This window comes from Malus sylvestris, chromosome 1, assembly GCF_916048215.2.
Source record: "Malus sylvestris chromosome 1, drMalSylv7.2, whole genome shotgun sequence".
Classification (NCBI taxonomy): domain Eukaryota; kingdom Viridiplantae; phylum Streptophyta; class Magnoliopsida; order Rosales; family Rosaceae; genus Malus; species Malus sylvestris.
Genome location: NC_062260.1, coordinates 9,332,479 through 9,345,896, shown reverse-complemented (window position 1 = coordinate 9,345,896; position 13,418 = coordinate 9,332,479). Strand labels below are relative to the sequence as shown.

At 42.6% G+C, this 13,418-nt stretch overlaps 1 protein-coding gene across 4 annotated transcripts; it reads left to right on the top strand.

Moving 5' to 3' along the window:
* The first annotated feature begins 3,958 nt into the window (after positions 1-3,958).
* LOC126628272 (uncharacterized) lies at positions 3,959-12,261 on the top strand. Of its 4 annotated transcripts, none has more exons than XM_050297912.1 (4): positions 4,884-4,948; positions 5,265-6,709; positions 11,183-11,249; positions 12,059-12,261. In XM_050297912.1, the coding sequence occupies exons 2-4, from the start codon at positions 5,269-5,271 to the stop codon at positions 12,063-12,065; spliced, it is 1,515 nt and encodes a 504-aa protein (XP_050153869.1). In that variant the 5' UTR covers positions 4,884-4,948; positions 5,265-5,268; the 3' UTR covers positions 12,066-12,261. The 4 variants fall into 4 exon arrangements, 3 of the variants coding, with proteins under 3 accessions (XP_050153869.1, XP_050153860.1, XP_050153854.1); XM_050297903.1 differs by having other exon boundaries at positions 11,168-11,249; XM_050297897.1 differs by lacking the exon at positions 11,183-11,249.
* Positions 12,262-13,418: the final 1,157 nt, after the last annotated feature.

The window sequence follows — 13,418 nt, the reverse complement described above, 5'->3', positions numbered from 1 at the left end:
GATAATGAGGGTCCTACAAGTATTGATACTGCCCTGAAGTATAAGGAGTAGCGTCACCTTAATAATGATAAGCACCTCCACGACCAGTCTGAGCATAACCACTAGGTCCTGAAGCTTGCTGAGTCGGCGCATGTGGTGGTAAGGAATGTTGTTGGGGCTTCTGCTAATTCTGAGGGCAATGAGCAACCATATGCCCCATCTAACCACAAGTATAGCATGCATTGATGCCTCTTATACACTCCCCAAAATGCCTATTATTACACGTGTGGTATAAGGGAGCACCTGAACTACCTGAACCACCAAAGTCCCTCTGCCTCTGAATCCAGAAAATCTACCACCTCTCATCTGCATATTAGAGCTTAAGCCTCCACTAGGAGAGCTGGAACTGACACCACTTCTTTTAAAGCTCTGGGTCTTACGAGGTCCCTGAGATGATTGACCTTTACCTTTATCATCTCGCCTCTGGTTCCTATTCTTTTCTTCTTCATCCTCACTTTCACTGGGCATGTTCTCTGAGTCCTTAATCCGTAGTATAACCTCATAAAACTCCTGGTAAGTGGCACAGGGAGTCGATGTCGCTATAGAACGTCATTTCTTCTTAGTACCCAACCTGAAGCGATAGAGCATGTTGACTGGATCAGCAGCAACCTTTGGATCATATGGAGACAAATTAGCGAACCTCATGTAATAATCATTCGCTGATATCTTTCCTTGTTTCAGATGCGTAAACTATTGTTTCTTGCGATCAATGTACTCAGGGGGAATAAACCTTTTCTGAAACAATTGTTTAAACACCTCCCAATTGGCTACTACCTCTGGTGGCATCTGATATGACTCCTGTCTCCACCAGGATGCAGGCTCCGGACCTAAAAACCAGGTAGTCATCTCGACCCACCTATCAGGAGGAAGATTCCTCTGATTCTGCAACACAATGAAAGTCTTTTCGACATGATTAAGCCACTTCTCCGCTCCCTTATGTCCTTCATTTCCCATGAAATGATTCAGCTTCAAATTATACACAGTCTCAAGAGGTGTCCTTTGAGGAGGACGGAGTGAAGACTGAATGGCATTAGCTATAGCTTCCCCTAATTGAGCAATATCAGGGAAACTAGGCTCAGCTGAGTAACGTGGCTCTCTACGAGGCGGCATAGTTCTGACATAAGACATCACAATGATTAGATCATTCACAAGATATACAAGATTGCTAAACCTAGGCTCTGATACCAAACTGACACACCCCGACCGAGATCGAGGCATGCTGGCCATCACGTGAAGGTGACGTAGCCATGTGCACAGTGCAAAAGCGATAAGGATTAGAATTTTACGAATAAATAAAAACTGAAAGCTACTAATGTGCACTAATAAGCAGAAAGTGCTAGGAGCGAGATACAATAGTAAATACTCCTAATCAGAGCATAGAAAGTCTAGGTGCAGTCCAGTATGACAAGTACTAGTTATACAATACCAGAAGATATCCTACGAATATTTTATTCTGTCAGAACCGCCGAGATCCTCAAAGCCACCAACAGCAAGTCTACTTAAAACCTGGAGGGGGTGCAAAACAGAAAACGTGAGTGGGCAAAAACAAAGTTTTTCAAAATCATTTCATTTATCAAGTGCTCTAACCCCTCGCCGTAAAACATGTATAATTTTTCTCAGAAAAAGAATATAAATAAATATATATATATATATATATCAATTCAAATCATTCTTCACATATTCATAATCATGAGTATGCCATGCCAAGATAATAACAACATAAGTAACTCAGGTGAAAATAAATTCATGGAGAATAACACATTAGCCGAAACCCCTGCAAAAGTCTGTACGGCTAAATTCATAGCTCATTAGTCAATCTAGCCAAAGTCACTATAAATGATCTATACGGCACTACACTGCACACAAGTCGGAACCACTAAAATTTATGTACGACAAGACTGGGTGTAATATATTTATGCTCAATACTACGCTCTCATGATAGCTGTGCGATAAATTACTAGTCACCTATGAGTCGGAACCATCTATAATGGTATGTACGACAAGACTGTGCACCTAAATTGGATCCAATGTGAGCATATAGTGTGGGAGGTAACATTATAAACAAGCTTGTGCCATATCTTTGGCTAAATTACTAACACCGGGGTGAAGGTTTATGTGCTCAATGTTTCTCAATTAATCACAACCGTTATTCACATTCACAATTCATAAACTCACATGGGCTTACCTGAGCGTTCACAACACCATAATTATATATAATGCATCATATACTAATTCATATACTGAACATAAATTTATATGCATGGCATTTCAAGGCATACTTTCATTTAAACGCATTTTCTGGGAAAATATCAAGTATATATGTATTTACTAAAAACCAAAAGCCCACTCACTGGTATGTCGAAGGGTCGTAGCCCCCGAGTCGCCCTTGATTGCTCTCATCCTCGGGATAAGTCTCCCCTATATGCGAAACAACTATAAAAACGCTAATTTAAAGCACATAACCAATACTAGCTAATAACTTCTCATACAATGCTCAAATGATGTGTTTGAATATACCAACGTGATCTACATAACCTCACGAACATCCCTATATTTTTAGAAAAATACACGATTTTACGATTGCATGCATAGTAACAAAAATCGGGTTAGGTTTTTCATGATTTTCGAAGAAGTTCTTACCTAAACATGGTACCATTCAACTCGTATGAACCTCAGGAACACAATGGTGCCCTTTGAACCCTCGATCTATGCGTGTATGGTTGGTTTTGAAGTTCGTTCGTACGTTTTGTGCGGATTTTCTGAAAAATCAGATAGGGAGGAGAGAGAGAGAGAAAAGGCACAGGAGAGAGGGAGAGTTTGTGTGTGTGTGTGTGGTCCACGTGTGTCACCAACCAAAACCAAAGAAAACACTTTGAGTCCTAAGTGTTCCAAAACTTAGGAAAAATTTAGAATTTGTCCAAATAAATTTAAACTTAAACCACACTGTCACAGCCCGTCCCGGAGGTACTTTTGGCGGGAATGTGAAAGGATAAAAATGCCCTTGTCAGGTATCAAGGTATGGGTGTATTACGTTTTGAAAATGTTTGGTCCCTAAACTTTTAAGAAGTTGTTTAAGTTAGAAATATTTTGGAAGTTGATTTTATATTTTTGTGGTTAGGGACTTAAGAGAGATTTTGGATGGTGTGGATTGGTTTGACCACACAAGATCAGTCCCTTTCTCTCCTCCCTCTCGATCACCCTCTCAGTCTCTCTCTCTCTCCCGACCTCACACCCATATCGTACGGACCACCACCAAAACCCTTCAAAACTTGACGGATCGGGGCAAATAAGGTATGTATCTTCATCGTTTTGACGTCCTGAGTTCATTGGTGCTAGTTTTAGGAAGTGAAACCTTCGATTTCACGTAGATCCCGAACCTCCATTTTTGAGGTACTGTTCATGCGAACGTAAAATGTTGTGTTTCAGGAGATTTCAAGCTTGTGGTGAGCTTTAGGAGGTCCTAAGGAAGCTCGGAGACGTTCGTTGGAGAGTTTTGGACGTCGGGATCGTAGGTTTCAAGTTTGGCCGAACCCTTGGTTTTGCAAGGTGAGATTTCGTAGTTTTTAGGCCCTAAAACTAGTCCAACGTGATAGTACACTCTTAGGGCTTCAATTTGGTATAAAATACGAAGAAAATGGGTGAAAAACGAAGGAGAATAGTGAGTTTGAAAATCGGCCGGAGTTCGGCCGGAGTCCGGCCACCGGAGAACCAGTCCGGCGAGGCCCTGTGAAGAAGACGACACGTGCGCTGCACGTGCTGCGCGTGGCCAGCGCGTGGACCCGTGCCACGTGTGGCGCGTGGGGGCGCGTGGGGCTTCCAAAAATTTTTCTAAAAATTTCTCGACGCTCGTGACGTCGAGTAGGTCGATGTGGTATATTCATATACTAAAAATTGAGCATCGTATGAGAAGTTATTTCGAATTATTGGTGATATGCTTAAAATTAATGTTTTTATAGTTGTTTCGCATATAGGTGAGACGTATCCCGAGGACGACCGCATCCAGGGACGCCACGGGGGTTACGACCCGTCGACTTATCAGTGAGTGGGCAGTTTTGTTTTCGTATTACCTATATACTACTGTTTTTCCCAGAAAAATGTTCTATATGAAAATATGTCTTGAATATGCCATGCATAGAATTATTTGAAAATCATGAATTGGTTTATGAATTATATGATTGAGATATGATGCATACATGTTGCATGGTGCTGTGGAGGCACAGGTAAGTCAGGTGAGTTCATTATTCATTTAATTGAATGGATTGATATCAATATAATTTGAGCTCATAACCTGCACCCTAGGTGTTAGTGCTTATATTATTCACCACACCGCACGCTCGCCTTGGATCCAAGTAGGTGGATGTCGTACAGACCATGTGAGGGTTCCGACATGCTAGTCGTATAGATCACTAGGCGTGATTCCGACTAGTGGGTGATTTTAGTTATGCGCGCTGATGATATGATGAGAGAAGCACTAGAGCGTATTTTTACACCTTTCATCGTATAGACTACCTTACGTAGTTCCGAGTGATGTGCAGAGTAGGGCCGTATAGGTCACTGTGGTGACTCCGGCTTAGTGGGATTTGAGCTATTGAATTAATCGTATAGGACCAACTGCAGGGTCTCCGATTAATTCCTTATTCACCTGATTTATATTTTTATTTATGTCATGGCATGTTTTCTTGAAAATGTTAAAGATTTGAGATTTAAATGTTGAGATTTTATATGGTTATATATTTCTGGGAAAGTATACAGGTTTTTACGGCGAGGGGATATAACTGTTTTAATGAAATGTTTTGGAAAACTAATTTGTTTTACTGACCCACTCATTTTGTTTTGCGCCCCTCCAGTTCTAGTTTAGCGGTGGTTGGCTCACGAGGTCCTTTCCGGCTTTCTGACAGATTTGGGACATGTAGGACTCACCTGAGGGTGATGTATTCTTATTTTAGTCCTACTAGACTGCAGATAACCTATGCTCTGAACTTATGTGTTTACTTGTAAACTCGTCCGGTTATGTCCGTATGTGGTTATGTTGAGTTTGGGTTGAATTTCTGTTGTTATATGTTGTTATTACGCTTCCGTGTCATGCTTATGGTTACGTCACGCCCACGTGACGGCCAGCACACCTGGATCCTCCGGATCAGGGTGTGTCAGTTTGGTATCAGAGCTTAGGTTGCAGTCCTGTAAATTTGTTAATGTCTTAACGATCTTTTGATGTTTTCTGTCAGAATCATGCCGCCTCGTAGAGAGCGTAGAGAGTCCCGCCGTACTTCTGAACCTAATTTCCCGGATATTACTCAGTTAGGGGAAGCGATGGCCCAGGCTTTACAGAATGTGATTCGTCCTCCCCCTCCTCCGAGGACACCTCTGGAGACCATGTACAACTTGAAGTTAGATCGGTTTATGGGTAATGAAAGTCATGAGGGGGCAGAGAAATGGCTTGATCATATTGAGAAAACTTTCCAGGTGATGCAGAGTCAGGGGAATCTCCCTGCTAATAGGTGGGTGGAGACCACCACTTGGTTTTTGGGTCGTGAACCAGCAGCATGGTGGATAAATCAGGCTAGGTACATGTCACCTGAGACGGCAGCCGACTGGAAAGTATTCAAGGAGCATTTTATGAAGAGATTCGTTCCTCCTGAGTATATTGACCGTAAGAAGCAGGAATTCACCAGGTTGAAACAGAGAAATATGTCGGCACATGAATATTATAGAAAGTTTACTGATTTGTCTCGTTATGACACTGATACAGCTGGTAATCAGGGAGAGATGCTTCGACGTTTCAAGTTGGGATCTAAGAAGAAGTGGCGTACCTTTGCCAATGCACTCCCCTGCGCTGATTATCATGAGTATTTCGAGATTCTGGTTAGGATGGAGGACTCTGATAATCTTCCTGACAGTGAGGATGATGAGGACAAGAATGAGGGTCAAAAGAAGAATGACAAAGGTAAGGGTATTTCTATTCCTGGACCTCGACAGACTCAGAGTTTTAAGAAGAGTGGAGCGAGTTCGAGTTCTTCTAGTGGGGGATATAGTTTTACTGGCCCGAGGAGAGGTGGTGGAAGATTTTCTGGTGGACCCAGATTTCAGGGTCAGAGGGATGCTGGTGGATCTGGCGCTCCATGGTGCCGCCGTTGTAACTCCCGTCACCATGGTGAGTGTAGGAGAGGTTCTGGTGCTTGTTTTACGTGTGGGCAGATGGGACATCGGGCTTCTCAGTGCCCCCAGGGTCAGCAGAGACCGCTGCAGACTAATATGCCACCTCCAGCACCAGTTCAGCAGAGTTTTGGACCGGGTGGTTATGGCCAGCCGAATCGTGGTGGTGCTTACCACTATCAGGGGGATGCGGCTCCGTATGCTTCCGGACCTTATCAGTATTCTCAGGAGCCTTATCCTCAGGCAGGGTATTCTCAGGATTTTGGAGGTTATTCTTCTTATTCCTCTATGCCAACTGGTGGATCGCAGTGGCATCAGGGAGGTCAGCCCCGTCAGGGGGAAATTGCTACTGGTGGTGCAGGATCATCCAGGCAGCCTAGTCAGCCAGGCCAGGGACGTAATCCTCAGGGACGAGGTAATCAGGGCAATAGAGGCCGAGGTGGACGTCAGCAAGTTCAGGGGCGAGTTAATCATATGTCCCTGCAGGAGGCTCAGAACCATCCAGACTTGATAATGGGTACGTTAAATGTTCTTGGTCATTTTGCTAAGGTTTTGATCGATTGTGGTGCTACGCACTCTGTGATTTCTCATACGTTTGCTCAAATAACCCAACCTCACCCTTCACCTCTAGGATTTGATTTAGAGTTTGCCATGCCTAGAGGAGATAAATGTATTGTGGATAGTGTGTATCTGGGGTGTCCAGTGATGGTTGAGGGCGTGATTATGTCCGCTGATCTTATTCCGTTAGATATTGTGGATTTTGATGTGATTTTAGGGGCCGATTGGTTACACCATAATCGTGCCCATATTGATTGTTATGGTAAATCAGTTACTTTTTATCGTCCTGGATTACCCGAGGTTATTTTTGTGGGCGAGAGAAGTGGGGTGAGACATGGAGTTATTTCTGCCATAAGGGCGAGGAAATTATTATCGAAGGGTTGTCAGGGATATTTGGCACATGTGGTGTTAAATGATGTTGCTCCTACTAGTATAGAAGAAGTTGGTGTGGTCAGACATTATCCGGATGTTTTCCCTGATGATTTGCCGGGATTGCCGCCAGACAGAGAGGTGGAATTCTCTATTGATTTGCTTCCAGGTACGGACCCTATATCTCTGACTCCTTATAGAATGGCTCCTGCTGAGTTAAGGGAATTAAAAATCCAGTTGCAAGAATTACTTGATAAAGGTTTTATTCAACCTAGTTCTTCACCTTGGGGTGCCCCAGTATTATTTGTGAAGAAGAAGGATGGAACTCTTCGATTGTGTATTGATTATAGACAATTGAACCGGGTAACGATTAAAAACCGTTATCCATTGCCTCGCATTGATGATTTGTTTGATCAGCTGAAAGGTGCGTGTGTATTTTCTAAGATTGATTTGAGATCCGGGTATTATCAATTGAAGATTAAAGAAGACGATGTACCTAAGACGGCTTTCCGAACTCGGTACGGACATTATGAATTTTCGGTTATGCCGTTTGGGTTGACTAATGCACCTGCAGCTTTTATGAGATTAATGAATAAGGTATTCCAGAAATATCTTGATAAATTCGTTATTGTTTTTATTGACGATATTTTGGTATACTCTAAGTCCCAAGCAGATCATATCCGACACCTTAATTTGGTGTTAAGGAAATTAAGGGAGCATCAGTTGTATGCCAAGTTCAGTAAATGTCAGTTTTGGTTGACTGAAGTGGCATTTTTGGGGCATGTTGTATCAGCTCAAGGTATTCAAGTTGACCCTCAAAAGATTGCAGCAGTGGAGAATTGGGAGCAACCTCGAACCGTCACGGAGGTACGAAGTTTTCTTGGCTTAGCAGGTTATTATCGACGGTTCGTTCAGGATTTCTCTATGATTGCTTTACCGTTGACAAAGTTGACCAGGAAGGATGTTAAATTTGAGTGGGATGAGAATTGTGAGAGGAGTTTTCAGCAATTGAAGTATTGCCTCACTCATGCACCGGTGTTGGTACTTCCCGACGATAGCGGTAATTTTGAGATATATAGTGATGCTTCATTAAATGGTTTGGGATGTGTTTTGATGCAGCATAATAAGGTGATTGCCTATGCTTCTAGGCAGTTGAAAAATCATGAAAGGAATTATCCTACTCACGATCTTGAATTGGCAGCAATTGTTTTTGCTTTGAAAATTTGGAGACATTATTTGTATGGTGAGAAGTGTAAGATCTTCACTGATCATAAGAGTCTTCAGTACTTATTCACCCAGCATGATCTTAATCTTCGTCAGCGAAGGTGGATGGAATTGCTAAGTGATTATGATTGTTCTATTGAATACCATCCAGGTCGTGCTAATGTAGTAGCGGATGCACTGAGTAGGAAACCACAAGGTAGACTTAATGCCCTATATGCTTGCCGTGTTCCTCTTCTTGCTGAACTGAGGGCAACGGGAGTAAGGTTGGAGATTGAAGACCCTAGTGGAGCCTTTCTTGCTAGCTTTCAAGTCAGGCCAGTTTTGGTGGACCGTATACTTGCAGCTCAAATGGTGGATGAAGAAATTCAGGAGTTGGTTCAGTTAAGAAGTGAAGGGAAAAAGAAAGACCTCAGAATTCGGGAATCAGATGGTATGCTCATGCAAGAAAACAGAATGTATGTTCCGAATAATGGGGAATTGAAGAAGGAAATTCTGGACGAAGCACATTGTTCAGCTTATGCGATGCATCCGGGAGGAACAAAAATGTATCATACCATTCGACCATTTTATTATTGGCCGGGTATGAAAAGAGAAATTGCAGAATATGTGAGCAGGTGTATTATTTGCCAGCAAGTGAAAGCAGAAAGGAAGAAGCCCTTTGGGCGAATGCAACCACTTCCCGTTCCCCAGTGGAAATGGGAAAATATAACCATGGATTTCGTGTATAAACTTCCTCGTACGCGAAATGGATTTGATGGTATTTGGGTGATTGTGGATCGACTCACCAAGTCTGCGCATTTCATTCCAGTGAGGGAGAAATACCCTCTGAATAAATTGGCTAAGTTGTTTATTTCGAAGATTGTCAAGTATCATGGAGTCCCAGTAAATATTATCTCCGATCGAGACCCGAGGTTTACTTCTAAATTTTGGGTGGCTTTTCAGGAAGCTCTGGGTACTCAATTACTGTATAGCACAGCTTATCATCCTCAAACTGATGGGCAATCAGAGAGGACCATTCAGACGTTGGAAGATATGTTGAGATCTTCGGTATTACAATTTGGTGATTCTTGGCATGATCGTCTGGACTTAATGGAGTTTGCTTATAATAACAGTTTTCACTCGAGCATTGGTATGTCCCCATTCGAGGCACTTTATGGTAGGGCGTGTCGAACGCCATTGTGTTGGTCTGAGGTTGGTGAACGGGTATTAGAAGGCCCTGAGATCGTGGATGAGACGACTCAAAATGTTCAGGTAATTAAGTCAAACCTGAAAGCAGCCCAGGATCGACATAAGAGTTTAGCGGATCGGCATACTACTGATCGAGTGTATGATGTGGGTGATTGGGTATTCTTGAAATTGTCGCCTTGGAGAGGTGTGGTACGATTTGGGAAAAGAGGGAAGCTAAGTCCGAGATATATTGGACCTTATGTGATCACTGAAAGAGTTGGTGAAGTTGCCTACCGGTTGGAACTGCCTCCGGAGTTATCTAAGGTCCATAATGTGTTCCATGTCTCTATGCTTCGGCATTATATTTCTGATCCATCTCATGTGATCCCTCATCAACCGTTAGAGATTAATCCGGATTTGACTTATGATGAGGAACCAATCACAATATTGGATTGGAAGGACAAGGTTCTAAGGAACAAGACGGTGAGTTTGGTGAAGGTGTTGTGGAGAAATCATTCTACGGAGGAAGCTACTTGGGAGACAGAAGACCGGATGAGAGAGATGTACCCAAGATTATTCTACGAGTATTGAATTATGATTTGGTTATGGGAATTTCGGGGACGAAATTCTATAAGGAGGGGAGATTGTCACAGCCCGTCCCGGAGGTACTTTTGGCGGGAATGTGAAAGGACAAAAATGCCCTTGTCAGGTATCAAGGTATGGGTGTATTACGTTTTGAAAATGTTTGGTCCCTAAACTTTTAAGAAGTTGTTTAAGTTAGAAATATTTTGGAAGTTGATTTTATATTTTTGTGGTTAGGGACTTAAGAGAGATTTTGGATGGTGTGGATTGGTTTGACCACACAAGATCAGTCCCTTTCTCTCCTCCCTCTCGATCACCCTCTCAGTCTCTCTCTCTCTCCCGACCTCACACCCATATCGTACGGACCACCACCAAAACCCTTCAAAACTTGACGGATCGGGGCAAATAAGGTATGTACCTTCATCGTTTTGACGTCCTGAGTTCATTGGTGCTAGTTTTAGGAAGTGAAACCTTCGATTTCACGTAGATCCCGAACCTCCATTTTTGAGGTACTGTTCATGCGAACGTAAAATGTTGTGTTTCAGGAGATTTCAAGCTTGTGGTGAGCTTTAGGAGGTCCTAAGGAAGCTCGGAGACGTTCGTTGGAGAGTTTTGGACGTCGGGATCGTAGGTTTCAAGTTTGGCCGAACCCTTGGTTTTGCAAGGTGAGATTTCGTAGTTTTTAGGCCCTAAAACTAGTCCAACGTGATAGTACACTCTTAGGGCTTCAATTTGGTATAAAATACGAAGAAAATGGGTGAAAAACGAAGGAGAATAGTGAGTTTGAAAATCGGCCGGAGTTCGGCCGGAGTCCGGCCACCGGAGAACCAGTCCGGCGAGGCCCTGTGAAGAAGACGACACGTGCGCTGCACGTGCTGCGCGTGGCCAGCGCGTGGACCCGTGCCACGTGTGGCGCGTGGGGGCGCGTGGGGCTTCCAAAAATTTTTCTAAAAATTTCTCGACGCTCGTGACGTCGAGTAGGTCGATGTGGTATATTCATATACTAAAAATTGAGCATCGTATGAGAAGTTATTTCGAATTATTGGTGATATGCTTAAAATTAATGTTTTTATAGTTGTTTCGCATATAGGTGAGACGTATCCCGAGGACGACCGCATCCAGGGACGCCACGGGGGTTACGACCCGTCGACTTATCAGTGAGTGGGCAGTTTTGTTTTCGTATTACCTATATACTACTGTTTTTCCCAGAAAAATGTTCTATATGAAAATATGTCTTGAATATGCCATGCATAGAATTATTTGAAAATCATGAATTGGTTTATGAATTATATGATTGAGATATGATGCATACATGTTGCATGGTGCTGTGGAGGCACAGGTAAGTCAGGTGAGTTCATTATTCATTTAATTGAATGGATTGATATCAATATAATTTGAGCTCATAACCTGCACCCTAGGTGTTAGTGCTTATATTATTCACCACACCGCACGCTCGCCTTGGATCCAAGTAGGTGGATGTCGTACAGACCATGTGAGGGTTCCGACATGCTAGTCGTATAGATCACTAGGCGTGATTCCGACTAGTGGGTGATTTTAGTTATGCGCGCTGATGATATGATGAGAGAAGCACTAGAGCGTATTTTTACACCTTTCATCGTATAGACTACCTTACGTAGTTCCGAGTGATGTGCAGAGTAGGGCCGTATAGGTCACTGTGGTGACTCCGGCTTAGTGGGATTTGAGCTATTGAATTAATCGTATAGGACCAACTGCAGGGTCTCCGATTAATTCCTTATTCACCTGATTTATATTTTTATTTATGTCATGGCATGTTTTCTTGAAAATGTTAAAGATTTGAGATTTAAATGTTGAGATTTTATATGGTTATATATTTCTGGGAAAGTATACAGGTTTTTACGGCGAGGGGATATAACTGTTTTAATGAAATGTTTTGGAAAACTAATTTGTTTTACTGACCCACTCATTTTGTTTTGCGCCCCTCCAGGTTCTAGTTTAGCGGTGGTTGGCTCACGAGGTCCTTTCCGGCTTTCTGACAGATTTGGGACATGTAGGACTCACCTGAGGGTGATGTATTCTTATTTTAGTCCTACTAGACTGCAGATAACCTATGCTCTGAACTTATGTGTTTACTTGTAAACTCGTCCGGTTATGTCCGTATGTGGTTATGTTGAGTTTGGGTTGAATTTCTGTTGTTATATGTTGTTATTACGCTTCCGTGTCGTGCTTATGGTTACGTCACGCCCACGTGACGGCCAGCACACCTGGATCCTCCGGATCAGGGTGTGTCACACACCACCACATAACTCAATTATATCTCAACGTCCAAAGGCAATTTAGTAACTTCCACGTCATCAATAATTTATTTCGGGACGGGCGGTGACAATTTTTATTTGTACCCATATATTTTTTTTATTTGTACTTTTTATTTTGCTAAATGTACCCATGCTAATTAATGTACCCATTCATGTAAAACTTTTTAATCTTAAAATGACACACCCTGACCTAAATCGAGGCATGCTAGCCGTCACGTGAGGGTGACGTAGCCATGTGCACAGTGCGGAGGTAATAGAGATATAAAGAAATACGAGTAAACAAAAACCAATTCAACTAGAGTACTATATAAGATAAGGTGCAAGTGCGAGGTTAAGTGTGAAATACACCCTCAGAACATAAATAGCCTAAGTGCAGTCCGTCTGGACAAGTACTAATTATACAACACCCAAAGGTGATCCTACATTGTGATGTTCTATAAGAACCACCGTCGAAATCCCCGAGAGCCACCAAAGCACTTCGACCTAAAACCTGGAGGGGCGCAAAATAGAAAGTGTGAGTGGGCAAAAACAAAGCTTTCCCAAAATCATTTCATTTCTCAAAAGTTCTAACCCCTCACCGTAAAACCTGTATAATTTCCCAGAAAAATATATATAATAACAGAAATCATGCTCAGGATGAAAACCCATAAAAATATACCATGCCAAAGTATCTTAATGAAATGCCATAAGTAAACCAACTAAAATATATCAATGCCAGATATCATATCAGCCGAATCCAACTAACGTTACTTGCACGGCTGAGTATAGCTCATAACCAATCTCAATCATATCAAATTTTGCACACGAGTCGGAACCACCTAAAGTGGTCTGTACTACAAGTCTAGGTGTAAAATAAATATGCTCTAGTGCTACGATCACGTGAAGGCAATGCGAATGATCGTGGGTCACCTACAAGTCGGAATCATCTAAAGTGGCCTGTACAACAAGCATGTGCACCTAACTTGGATCCAAGGTAAGCATATGGTAAGGGAGGTGAACATCACGTGAAGGACTGTGCCTTAACTCTAGGCG